This window comes from Rhinolophus sinicus, linkage group LG11 (genome assembly GCF_036562045.2).
Source record: "Rhinolophus sinicus isolate RSC01 linkage group LG11, ASM3656204v1, whole genome shotgun sequence".
Taxonomy (NCBI): Eukaryota; Metazoa; Chordata; class Mammalia; order Chiroptera; family Rhinolophidae; genus Rhinolophus; species Rhinolophus sinicus.
The window spans coordinates 5,055,390-5,068,875 of record NC_133760.1 but is presented as its reverse complement, the minus strand read 5'-3'; the positions used below and the strand labels follow the sequence as shown (position 1 = coordinate 5,068,875).

General features: G+C 55.2%; 1 protein-coding gene across 7 annotated transcripts in view; it reads right to left on the bottom strand.

The window, feature by feature from the left end:
- The window catches only part of SHANK1 (SH3 and multiple ankyrin repeat domains 1), a 45,233-nt gene that overhangs the window by 3,368 nt on the left and 28,379 nt on the right, over positions 1–13,486 (bottom strand). For 4 of the 7 annotated variants that reach the window (XM_074315435.1, XM_074315434.1, XM_074315436.1 and 1 more), the window contains 4 exons: positions 13,418–13,486; positions 12,910–13,028; positions 6,594–6,690; positions 1,869–4,938 (listed from right to left, as the gene is read on the bottom strand). In XM_074315435.1, coding sequence (XP_074171536.1) covers positions 1,869–4,938; positions 6,594–6,690; positions 12,910–13,028; positions 13,418–13,486 — 3,355 coding nt within the window. Of the gene's footprint in view, positions 1–383; positions 465–1,868; positions 4,939–6,593; positions 6,691–12,909; positions 13,029–13,417 lie in introns of all 7 variants that reach the window. The other 3 variants (XR_012490388.1, XM_074315439.1, XM_074315438.1) reach the window with 3 other exon arrangements.

Sequence of the window (13,486 nt, the reverse complement as noted above, 5' to 3'; positions counted from 1 at the left end):
GGCAGGGGTGGAGGAGAGGGGTTTGGGGGGTAAGGGCAGGGTGAGAAAGAGGAAGAGGTCAAGATATAGGGAGAAAGGAAGAGAGACATAGGGGCGGGGTAGAGATGGGAAGAGATAGAAGGAGCGAGGGGTAAGATGGATGTCAGGACAGAAATGAAGGGAAAGAGAAATGAGAGGACAGGGAGAGGGTGACAGTCAAGAGAGATGAAAGAAAAAGAGACATTAAGTGATAATAGTAATAATCGCCACCACTTACTGATGCTCACGTGTGCCAGGCATTGTTCTAAGTGCTCTTTACAGACCGCATCTCGATTTAATCCCCATGACAGCCCTGATGCAGGTTACTATTATTATCAGCAGCACAGAGAGGTTAAACAACTTGCCTAAGGACACACAGCCAGGAAGTGGCAGAGCCCGGTTACATGGCACCAAAGTCTGAGCTCTTAACCACTATTCTATACTGCCTTTCGGGTTATGGCCAGTCACAGCAGAGTGGAAGACAGGGAGACGGTGAGAGAGGAACAAAAAGAGGGTGAGCATTCAGGGGAGAGAGATGGAAGGGGACAGGGGACAGAGAGAAAGAGAGAGAGAGATGAGGAGAGGGAGATGAAAGAGAGAAGAAACAAGGGGAGAAAAAGGTTCCCCTCATCCCTTTAGCTCCCTCCAGAACAGTCCAGTCTCAGGGCCTTTGAACTGGCTGTTCCCTCTGCCTAGCTCACTCTTCCCGAAAGCGACCTTGTGATTTGCTTCCTCCCCTCCTCCAGTCTCTGCTCATCTTGCCCGTTATTTGAGAGACCTTCTCTAACCATCCATTATTGTATTTTTTTTCCCTAGGATAATTGCAATTATTTTGTCATCTGCCCTCCACTTCTGCCTCATTGGGCTATGAGGGCATTGCTTTGCCTGTCTTGTCCACTGTGGGGGCCTCTCTCACCCAGAAGGACTCCTAGTACATAGTAGGTGGTAAATCAACAATTGGATCAGCTGTCACCTAAATTCAGCATCCTTTTCTCTATCCAGAATACTGAAGAATGATCAGTGATTTGCCTTAAGATTTCAAAGGTGTGATAAAACCATACTCGAATATCAACTATAAGGACATCAGACCATCAAATAGAATTAGAGTGGGCTCTGCAGATGGACAAGGGGATTAAAAAACCTCTCTCTACTCTCTGTGTTTGAACCAGGACTGTGACTCTACTTTTCCTAGATCTTGAATGAACTTGAACTTTGTGGCGATTCCAGCTTGCTAGCTGCTTTGGAAAACTGCATCGTATCATATTTCCATCTATACTTGCTGGGCTTTAGGAAAAGGCCCTCTCCCCTCCCCCATCTCATGTTATAACAATGGCCTCAAAAACCCTTTGAGGTGGATACTATGCTGTCTCCTTTCAACAGAGGTGGATTCCTTTGCCTAAGGTCACCCAGTTAGAAAGTGCAGGACTGGGACCAGTACCCAAGAAACCCAGCTCCAGAATGCATATGTAACCACTGTGCCCTAAAGCATCTTGTTTTGAGCCACACTGGGCTCAAGGGACTTGCAGATTTCAGGGATTGTCAGAACTGACAATCCACCAAGGAAACAGACATCGGCAAGTTGTGTTCCAATCTTCTTTGTTAATAACTCTTTTTGTTCATTATGGGATGTGGGTTCTCATGGTGATGCCACAGAAGCCACTGATAAAGGGAAGTTTAAAGCATCTGTGAAAGCATGCTTCTTTGATGGCAAACTTCGCCAAGCCAGCATGATTTCTGTTTTCCTTCTACCACCTGGGACCCTAAAGGGACACAGCTATGGGGAAGGTGACTCTGATACCCACAGCATCGGTCCCTCTGACCTTGACTACCAACCACCAGACCCTGCTCACCTCTGCCGCTGCAAGGAGGATGTCCTCTCGGGGACATAGCTGGCTCCCCCGTGGTGGCTGTCCCCGCTTCCCCCGCTGCCTCCCCGGGCCCAGGGCAGAGCGCCACCAGCTGCCGAGGAGCCCCCAAACTGCTGAAGCTTGGAGCTGAGTTCACTGATGATGCTGGCTTTTACTGTGGCCAAGGCTGAGGCCTGAGGCTGGGCCAGGGGCCCAGGCAGGGGTGGTGGTGGTGGGCCCGGGCCCTCCTCCCAGGGCAGCAGCTTCCGAGGCAGGGAGGCAGCAGATGGCAAGGGCACCGGTGGGCCTTCTGGCTCTACAGCCACTGGACCCCCAGCCACACCTGCTGCCGAGGGTCCTGAGCAACCACTCAGGGTCAGCAGCCCATCGGTTCCAGCCCCTGTCACAGAGACAGTGGGGCTGGTGGGAGTAACAGGGTCTCGGAGTCCCCCACTGGGGCCAGGTCGCAGGCCTCCACTGGCCCCCAGCGCCCGGCCCCGGAGCTTAGAGGGAGTCATGAGCTGCGGAGGGTATGGTGGGCCAGAAGTACCGCTCCCCCCAAAGGCCTGGCCGTCCAGGTAGGCCACATATGTATCCAGAAGCTCCGGCCCACTGGCCACACTGGCCCCACTACCACCGCCACCCCCTGCACTGCCACCACCTTCGGCAGACAGGCTGCTCAGCGTGGATGCGCTGCTGATGGTCTCCAGAGGGTGGTCACTGCTGCTCCGACTGTCCACCTCTTCGATACCAGAATCCGTGCCAGGTGGAGGGTCTGGGCCAGGCTGCGGGGCTGGAGGGGCAGGGGCCGCTGGGGCCGGTGGGCCTGGCGGAGGGGCATCCCCAGGAGCCGCGGGGGCCCCCTGGGTCAGCGTTGCCACCTCACTGTCATAAGAAGTCAGGCTGGATGCTGTGGAGTCCAGGGGGGGAGGGGCAGCAGTGATGGCAGGGGGTGTCACAGGGGGCAAGGGGGTGGTCGGGGTGGGTGGGTCAGGCAGCGGGTGAGGTGGCCCAGGCGTGAGGGGCGACTCTGGCTTCTCGAAGCTGTTTGAGAACTCCAGGGGCGGGGGCAGCGGTTCCACAAAGAGGAATTCGCCGTCTTCCACGTCCACCGAGGGGGCTGGGGGCGGCAGGACTAGCAAGGGGAGCCCATTCTCTTCACTGCCCCGCGGGGAGGTCGGCGAAGGGGGCACAGACCGGCGTGGGCTGGGCGGCGGGACCCCCGGCCCGTCCTCCGAGGAGGGCCCCCTTCCGCCCGCCCCACTGGCCCGGGGCTGGCAGTTCTCAAGGAACCGCACGTGCAGGGGCAGCCGCTCAGGCTCCTCCGGGGCTCCGGGCCGCCAGGCCTTGCTCACCCCTGGGTGCGGGGCGGGGGGCTCGGGCCCCAGCTGCAGCAGGAGGGGCCCGACCCCGGGAGCTGTGGGGGGCAAGCGGTGTAGCAAGGAGCGTCGGGCAGCTGGTGGGCTGGCCGGAAGGGACTTCTCCTGGCTGCCCAGCCCTGCCCGGTACCCCAGCTCCCGGCGCGCGGCGTCGGGGGGGGAAGCCCCCCAGAGACGCAGCACGGGCTCATGGTGGGCATGAGGCGAGTGGTGGTGCGGGGTGGGCGGCGGGGCCTCGTAGCGGGGCGATGGGGGCCTGGGAGGGGGCTGGGGAGTCCCACCGCCCTCCGAGGACTCCTTCAGCGCCCGCTCGCGGGCCGCCAGGGCCAGCCCGAGCGGGGAGGCTGGGTCCAGGGCCTTGCCAGTCAGCGGGTGGACCAGGGGTCGCGGCGGCAGGAAGCTGGTGAAGGCGCTGCTGCCCCCGTAGGCGCGGCTGGCGGCCCCGTAGCCCCCGTAGCCGACGCTCCCCGCGCCTGCAGACTCCAGCCGGAGGTAGGGCTCCGCAGAGAACATGCCTTCGTCGATGGATTTGGAGTGGCGCAGCCTGGGGCCGGGGGGCGCCCCTGCACTCAGCACGCTGTCGCCGCCCTCCTCGTCCCCCGCATCGGTGGAGAGGAAGAGCGTGGACCGCCGGCGGGCTTCGTTCTGCCAGCCCCCTTCTCTCCGAGCCGCCCCAACCAGGGCCGCTCCGAATTGGCTGGTGAAATCGAGCGTGGCCGGGCCGCTGGGCGAGGCGGGGGTGGGCACGGGGGACGGGGACGGCGGCACCGGCGACATGGCCGGGGCGGGGCTCGGCGCGGAGGAGCCTCCCGCAGCCTCCGGCTGGGCCGGGGGCTCGGCCTCGGTGCTGCTGCCCTGGCTGCTGCGGCCGCTGCTACTGGTGGACGGAGCCTTGATGATGATGGTGGGGATGGGGATGGAGTTCTTTTCCGACGGGGCGGCCGCAGCCGACGGCGGCTGCGGGGACGCCGGGGACGTGGGCGAGGGCGCGGGTGGGAGACCACCGCCCTTCTGCGGCTCGCCTTCCACTTTGGTCTGCTTGACCAGAGGGCCCTTGCGCCCGCGGCCCGAGCGAGCGGGCACGTACATGGCCGCGCTGGCCGCCCGCGGGGGCAGCTGGAAGTAGCGCAGGGCAGGGGCCTGGGAGGGGCCGCCGCCCCCGCTGCCGTGGTGCGATGGGGACGGGGCTCCTGGGGTCGGGCTGGGCCCACCGCCCCGCCAGCCGCGCAGGCTGGGCTGGGGCCCCAGAGCCAGTCGGGGTGGGGGGTCGTCGGGGGAGCCACCCGTCTCCATCTCCGGGGGGTGAGGGGGGTGCGCGTGGTGGTGGTGGGGCTGGGGGGGCGGAGCGTGATGGTGGTGATGGTGGGGTGGGTGGTGGTGGGCGGGGGGCAGGGGCCCGCTGTGGTACAGGCTCTTCTCCCGGCCCCCTATACGGGTGTCAGGAGGGGAGGGCCCATCAAAGGATGCCGGGGAAGAGGCGGGGAGGGGGCCACCAGAGCCGGGGTTGAAGGGCCCTCCCCGGTGGGAGGGGGTGAGGCGGCCGGAGGAGGAGGGGGCTGGAGGTGTGCTGTAGGGAGGCTCCGGAGGGGACGTGGTGGGAGGCGGGGGGATGTCCTCGGAACCAGGCACAGACAGGCTGCGGCTGAACTTCATGGTTGGGGGTGCCAGGTAGGGTCTATCATCTTCTGCAGCCCCTGGGAAGACACAGAGGATCCAGGAGCAGGGCCTGGGGTGGGGGTCTCCCTTCTCCCCTATCCCATTGAACTAAATACAATAAATAATAATAATAATAATAATAGCACCCACTATATGTAAGAAGAGCTTCACATGGATTAGTCCAGAACCTTCACAGCTCAAGTAAATCCTAATTTGCTTGATACAGTAATACAGGTTGTGCACTGCACAACAGCAAACAGCAGAGGGAGCAAGTGGGGGTGGGGAGGTTGCAGCAAAATTCAGCTGAACTTCCTCCCCAGGCCAGGGGGGGGGGCCTTTTCTAATTCACACAAAGGCAAAGTATACGCTAGTGATGGTTTGGGGTGAGCAAAAGCGCCTTGAGCTGGGAAGAGACACCACGTTTATGTGCGTAGTTATCGATTACTTTTCATGGATAGGCAAAACAGAATGCAGTTAGCACGTCAAATCTGTGATTTCACTGACGGAACTGCTTAGGATGAGGCTAATGTTCAAAAGAGGAGCTGACTGATAAGAAAGTGAAGTTAGGTAGATTTACAGGTGGCCGATATTAAGTAAATGACGATATTAAGTAAATGAATCTCACAGAGGCAAGATGCACACTGACGGACTGTGGACTCTGGAAGCTGAGGAAAAGCTGTATCCAATCATCAAGATGACTCAGAGAAGAGTGTGGAATGAAGTCTTTCGCCTGCTTATCAACTGTCAGGGCTCAGTCTTGGAGCCTCTTCTCGCTTCTGACTACTCTTTCCCTTGACAATTACAACCAGTATCATGGTTTCATTCACTACTTCTCTGCTGAAGACCTCTGCCTTGGGCCCTATCTTTACCCCTGAGCTCCAGGCTCCTAGATCCAAATGCTGCATCCACTTGATGTCTCACTGGCATCTCAAACCCAGCAGGCCCCCATGTGAGCTCCTGATCTCCTCCCACTCCACGGTATCTTCCAGTGGAGCAAACGGTAACTCAATCCTACCTCAGGACCTTTGCACTGGCTGCTCCTTCTGCCTGGAACACCTTATGTTTGTACATCCCCAAGGCTCCCTGCTTCATCTCCCATTTTCAACTCAAACCTGCCCCCGCCAGCAGTCCTGACCTCTCTTATCCTGCTCTACTTTTTCTATTTTTCCATAGCATTTACCACAGTTAACATACTATGTAATGTTCTTGTTTCTTATCCTTATAATCTGTTGTCTGTCTTCCCCTCATGTAAGCTCCATGAGGGCAGGACTGTTTACTCTGCTTTGTTCACTGACATATCACCTGAAGTCTAGCCTGGAATATGGTAGTACTCATTAAACATTTGTGGAATAAATGAGTAAATGAATGGAGTCAGGTATAAGAGAGAAGGAACCAGGGTTTGTGGTGGGGCCTTTGACTCGTTGCATCCAGAGAGGGCCAATAATCTCCTCATCTTCATGATGAAGAACCTGAGGCCCAGAGAGGTTATACAGCTGGGATGGACAGGAGCCAGGATTCAAACCCAGGTTTGCCCAACAGCAAAGCCTGAGTTCTCTGACTTGGTGGAAATGTGGTCACGTATGGAAGTAGAAGAGAACATTTCCAGGCCCCTCTTTCCCCCACTGCACACTGTCACCCTCCCAGCCTCCCATTCCCCACTGGCATCCCTTATACCCACCCTTTAGTGACATACCGATAGATTTTTGTCGGAGCATAAACCCAGGTCCTGGAGGCAGGTAAGAAGGACGTTCGTAACTTGGCTGTGAGCGGTGGTGGGGATCGAAGCTCGACTTCAGGGTGGCAGTCAGGGGAGGAGAGAGAGAAGACAGCAGAGAGATCAGTCAGGGCATGGAGAGTCAAGGCTTCCTCACAAGGCCGCCCCATTCCTCCTCCAAGCCTCTGCAGGAAGGGAGAGGGGCGTAGAGGAGGTAGAAAGGAATGTGGGGTGGGGATGGCTTTCTGAGTCCAGGCAGCAGGGAGAAAGAAAGAAAAAGCATATTTTCAGTCAACTCCGTTTGCTCTACTTCCCATATTGATCACTCATCTGGGTACTTTGCTCCATTCTTGCTGTCATTTCCCAGGTCCAAGTCACCGCCATCACTGGCTTGATGGCTGCAGTAGCCTCTTCCCTTGTCTCCCTGGTGTCACCCTTGTTCCTCCACCCCTTTATGGTCTGCTTCCCACACAAAGTCAGAGGAATCTTCAAAAATAAATTCAGGTCATGCTATTGCCCGCTTAAAATCCTACAGTTATATCACACCACCATTAACGGGATTTGAACGCTGGTCTTCAAGCCCCTCTGCTGGTAGCCACTCAGATCCCGTTGGCCGGGATGCTGTGCCCATCCCCAGCTGCTGTGAGTGTCACCTGCCGCTTGCTCTGGAGAATCACCCTCTCCCAAAGGATCTGATGTGCCCAAACAGTGACATGCCCCCATTTCTGGGAGCCGCCCACAGCCAAAGACTGAGGGACGTGAAGGTGCGATGCAGGATCAACTCCCTCGTGCAATTCACTCTCCAGAGCTCCCTGAGGGATCAGACTGAAGGGGGACTCCAGCAGGAACCAGGTCTGCCGTCCTTCTCCACAGCCTATCCTGTCTCCCTCACTCTGTGATAGGTTCCTCCTCAGAGAACTGTTCGCACAAGAATCCCTTTGTCTGGCTCTGATTGTATGAGACCCAGACTCAGACGTCCCGGACGATGTAGTCCCGCCTGCATCTCCTTTTTGCTCAGTCTGGTCTCACCACGTCCCCCCTTTCCCTGCTCCTCCAATGCCCCAAGGTCCTGCAGAACACTTGCAAGCCCCGGATCTTCTCTCTACAATGGTTTCCCCCTAATTGTCCAGATTCTTTCCATCTTTAAGTTCTCCACTCCACTCTCCCCTCCATCACTGTCTACTGCATGTCCTTGTCCAGTTTTCTTTCTGGCTCTTCTCTCCATTGGAAATGATCTGGTTTGCTTGTTTATTGTCTGTCTCTCACCTAGAATGTCAGCTCCCTGAAGGCAGCATATATTATCCCAAGCAGCAAGGGGACAGTGCCTAGGGCCCACAATACTTTTTGGGGAAATGTTTTCATTTCTTTTAAAATTGGAAGGGAAAAAGAAAAGACCTGAATAATATTCATCTTTGTTTCAACACAGTCATAAAATATAGATTTTGAAATTTTTTTTTTTTTTTTTTTTCCGGAAGGGGATGCTCACGCAGGCAAAATTGCCAAAGGTCCAAGGAAGGCATAACGCAGCCTGCCTGTGGGTGGCGACTTTGTTGGTCTTGTTCCCTGCTGAGTCCCCAGTCCCTAAACAGGGCCTAATGCTCTGCAAGTTCTTGTCAAGTGAACAAGTGACTAAGAAAGAGCCAACGTCAGGCACTGTTATTTGGAGGTTTCTCTTACATACAGCAGAACCCAATTCTGCAAAATCCCCCTAAAATGTAACTTTTCTGAGGGAAGTGACCTTGTCTGACTGGTTCACTCCTACACCCCCAGAGCCCAGCAGCAGGTCTAGCACATAGTAGGTGTTGAATAAATATTTGTAGCATGAAGGACTGATTGGAAGCGATACAGACACCCTGCAAAGATGGAGGGAGCATCCTGAAGGCAAAACCCCGGTCCTGTTCCTGAACATCCCCATGAAACAGCACAGGGTTGGCCCCAAGAAGGAGTCAGGAAGTGTCTCCTGAACACACCCCCATTTCACTGCTTTCCTCCCATTCTGCTCTTCTCGGAGCAGGCTTCTCAGCCTGCCAACCCTTCCTGACTTTGCCAAATGTTTTTCTCAAACATTCTCCTTAAGCCCTTTCTCCCTAAGCCTCAGCCAAACACCCACCCCGCTTGGTTTTCCATCCTGTCCTGCAGTTCGTAATGATCTGTGTGGTATCAAGAAGCCGAACCCCGCAAAAGATAGAGATTGTGTGGCGGTGCAGAGAGAGAGAGAGTCATGAAAAATGAAGGGAGCCATTTTTGTGCAAACCACTTTGCCATCTGCTTTACGTCCAAGTCCTCACTGAATCCTCAACTTGGGCGTTAGGTTGATTATACCCATTTTAATGATTGCGAAAGAGGCTGTAGACCAAAGGAGAAAAGTCGTGTCCTAGGTCAGCGGGTGAGTAAGGAGGAGGTTATAGAGCCATTAGAGAAAACAAACTGGAGTGGTTAGAAAATCCTCAGATTAAATAAGAGGGAAGAAGAAAGGGTTACGAAGAGTGAAGAAAAGGGGTGTGGCCAGTCCGAAAGGCTGCAAGGACCACTGAGGGGCAGAAACAGGCTGGAGAGATACTGAGTAGCATCCAGGCTGGGGAGGGCAGGCAAGGGGATAACTGGGAGAAGGGAAGGAAGGTGGAGGAAACATCCTGCATGAGGCATGGGTGGTGGTCAGAGTGATGAGGGATGGGTCAGAGTGACAGGAGAGGGGTCAAAGAGAGAGGAGGATTCAGAGTGATAGAGGAATGGTGCCCCTAACTGAAGAGGGTGCAGAATGAAGGGAGAGGCACCAGATTTGCAAACTGACAGAAGACACTTTGAATTGGAAGGAGGGATCAAACAATGGGTTATCTTGATGTTGTAACAGGGGTCTGAATAGCAGAGGAGATGTCAGACTGACCCAGGAGCCATAAAAGCATCTGAAGAGGCGTGGAACTGACTGCCTAAGGGGCAGACTGATTCAAGGTGGGACAGGCTGACCTCCATCAACAAACGGGGAGCATCCTCTCCCTCGGGGAGGCAGCCAATCAGCGCACCAGGTGCACATGACGTCACCAACTGCCCAGCAGACTCCTCCCCAGCGAGTTAGCCAGAGGTCCGTCCCCATCCTGGGTCAGCCCTGGGTCTGGTGCCTCAGTAGCAGAGTGTGTGCCTGCTGCTGAGCACGGGCTGGAGGCGACGATGGGCTAGGAAATGTGCCAGGGAGACAGCCCCTGAAAGGGGTCAGGGGAGAGAGAGTAGAGGGGGTGACAGATGGAAAGACACAGGTAGACAAAGACATAGATGAGGGAGACAAGAGACAGAGATGCAGGTCCAAAGAAGGGAGAGAAAGTCGTTCCTGAGAGGTCCTAACATGGAGATGGCTGGAGCTGTCCCAGAGGGGCAAGACAGAGGCAGAGAACGCAGCAGAGAGGGTGTGATAAAAATAATCAGAGGGAGAAAAAGAGTCCAGAGAAAGGCTGAAACCTGCACCCATACAGAGACTGGGGAGGGGGAGGAAGGGGACCCCTTGGGGGTCAGTGACCAGGCAGCAGTCAGTAACTGAGAAAGCCAAAGCCACACTTTGGGGAGGACAGAAACATGGACAGCAGAGCCCTGGGAGGAGATAGGCCCAAGAGGCACCCTGACTTACAGTGGACCAGCCTGGGGTCTGCACCCCCACTGCTGGCATCTGCGGCTCTTCCCCACCCCCTTAAGTTGTATGCAGAAGTGTGTCTTTCAGGGAGGGCTGGCATCTCCCAATTCTTAAGTTTTTCAGTAGTCTTGGGTAATCGTTTGCTCTTGCTCACTGTTGTGCAGGTCCAATAAATGAGGCCTTGGGGTCCCACTGGGCCCCACACTGCGTGCTTGCCCCCTCTGGTCTAGGTGCAGAGGGATTCAAGCGGGAGAGCAAAGAGGGGACAGAAACTGAAACAAATGGGAGAGGAGGGCGAGACCACCCAGGAAGAGGAGACACGGAACATCAAGACGGGGTCCCTGTGTTGACTAAGAGTGAGAAAGGTCAGGATAGCTGGTGGGAAGGGGAAGAGAGAGCCCCCAACATGAGAGGGAGGGCTTCGGGAAGGCCCAGGGACAGGCCCAGGAGGGAGACAAGAAAAGGGGAGGTCCAACAGGGAAAAAGACCACTGCCACCAGGACCTGGAGGGAAGGGAGGCCCCATAGAAAACCTCAGGTGAGTGGGGGCAGGCAGGCAGCTGGTGTTAGTATTGGCCGCTGTCTGGGCCCATCTGGGGGTGTCTTTGGAGCTCAGATAGTGAATTCTGTAAGGGTTGGGATCATGTCTGTCCTGTAACACAGGGAAGGGCTGGCACCTTGGGGCTGCCTGGCACATCGTGGGAGCTCCAGACATTCATAGAATAAATGCCCTAATGTGTATTGGAGACTCTGCACTGAGGCTGACATGCTATTGTGGGGCCTCTGGGGTGCCTGAGTCCCAATGGGGTCTCCAGTTTATTATTTTATGGCCTAGGGGGGCTGAGCATCTGTCGAGAGCTTGCTGTGCTAGAAGCTGCTATCATTCAATCCTCTTAAGAACCAGCAATACTTGCTTTAGTCCCATTTTACAAAACAGGAAACTGAGATGCAGAGAAACTAAGTAGTACAGTCCAAGTGACACAGTAAGTTAGAAGTCAGGATTTGAAGGCAGGTCTGCCTGGTTCTGTGGCGGCCCACGCACTTGTAATTCTTACACTGACCTTAGGGGTTGGGGGAAGTGGACACAGAAGATGACCCTCACAGCCCCAGGGACCTCCAATTCCTTGTGAAACCAAGGACAGGTGTGAAATGAGGACCTACTGCCTGCAGGGCACTCTGCCAAGCCCTGAAAAATAGCCAATGACCCTCAGCCTCTAAATCAGAAAGAAATTCTAGGAGTCCAGGAACAAAATGTGCCACCTGCATTTGCTTCTCGTAAAATTACCAGACCCTCTAGAGTAGGTAGTCAAACCTTTAGGGGGGCTGCGGACAGACTTCAGGGGGCATATGCACTTGGATGGGAGAAAAATCACATCTTTATTGTTTAAAGTGCAACATTTCCTCAATTAAAAATGTAGCCACAAAGCATGCTAGTGTTAGCAAGACCTGTGTGTGACTGTACTCCCAATAGAAATTAGATATTTCCATATCCCATCTCACTGGCTGCAGTTTCTCAAAATAGTGTTTATGCGCCTCATGTCTTTGAAGTTAAGAGTAGTTAAGATCCATCCACCACGAGATCTTGCTGGCTAGTGTGTTGACAAAAAGGCACCCATATTCTTATATCACAAATTTGGTTTTTAAAAATATTTTGATAACTGCATTTCAGTGTAACTGGCTTCTTTTGTTACCTTGTGTATTTTACTTTATGCTTTTATAAGCATAATTCTCAGCTCTATGCCAGCCCACCAAGGGGGACCACAGCCCCCAAGAGCCAAAGAACGTAGTTTTAGAATAAATGGCCCCTTGGTCACCAGGTGGTAGGTGTGGCCTGTGAGAAGAGGGGTTTGGAGGGCAGGGTCAGAAAGCAGGGCCTGGGCAGAGAAGGAAGTGCTAAGAGAGAAGTAGGACAGAGGTGACCTCTGGAGGGGGGAGGGAAGAGCTGGCAGGTCTGGTGGAGGATGTGTTCCCGTAAAGGGGCACAGCCCAATGGGGACAACATCCAGGGAGGGTCCAACGGGGCCCCACCAGAAGAGCCAGGGCTGTGGCTGGATCATGGACCCAGTTGCCTGACTGCCGGGGTTGAAATCCCAGCTTCCTCTCTGAGCCTCAGTTTGCTCTCTGTAAATGGGCTATTATACATAACTCACAGGTTCTAAGAAATGAATGAGATAATCCATGTAAAACGTAGTGTCCAAAATATGATCAACACCCACTATGGGTTAGCCTCTGTCATAGGAAAAAGCAGGCAGAGGCAAGGCAGAGATATGATTAATATTTTAATAACTACCACTTGTTGAACACCTATTACTATGTGCTGGGTCTGTGCCACGAATATCCATCATGACATCATTTTACCTTCCCTGAGACTCTTGAGGTGGGACAGAGGTGGACAGGAAGAGGTGGGACAAGAGAGGGAGTGAGTGTGAGGAGCAGGACTGGAGAGTGGAGTGAGGAGACGGGATCTGGGGGTAGAATAAGAGGGAAGACGATTGGGCAGAGAGGAAAGGAGGCCCCAGAGTGGACCGCAGGAAGGGTGGTGGCCCTTCAGGGGTGGCATTAAACACAGGGGGTCAGGAAGGGTTTGCAAAGACAGGGATGGAGGCTCCAGGTTGATCTATGCACCCATCAAGCTTCCTACCCCCAAGACCGCAATTCCCCAGACCAGGCCGCCTACCTCAGTGGCAAAGAAGCCTTTGGGCCGGTGTTTCCCCAGAGATGCCAGGCCACCAGGTCCAGGACTCTCGCTTGCACTGATGGTCTGCTGAGCTGCTGCCAGAATTTCATCCAGTTTGTCTAGGGGGAGGCAGAAAAGGGGTGGAGACAGTGAAATTAAAATTGCTTTGGCCATGCGCAGAGACAGAGCTGCCCGGAGCCCACATAGTGTCTTGTAAGAACCAGAAGAAAAGGACACCCCTGTGTCCACCCCGTGGATGGGCAGCCCTGAGAATCTCCAGCCGAGGAGGCAGGACCCAGTGATGGGAAGGGGTGAGAGTGGCGAACAGGACAGCCATCATGGCAGGGAGGATAGAAGACAGAGGTGGGCGCTCAGACTTGCGGGCTGGGGCATGGTGGGGTAAGGGGCGATCAGCTGGCGGGAAGAGGGACAGAGTAGTAGCGGCACCCCAGGCAGCGTGGGGTCCGGGGCCCTGGGCAGCGCGGGGAGCAAGGCTGGGCTATCTTACTGAGCGCCATCTGATACACGGTCCGCTTTTTCTCCATGCTGGGCACTGGCGCAGGCTGCTGCTCATACT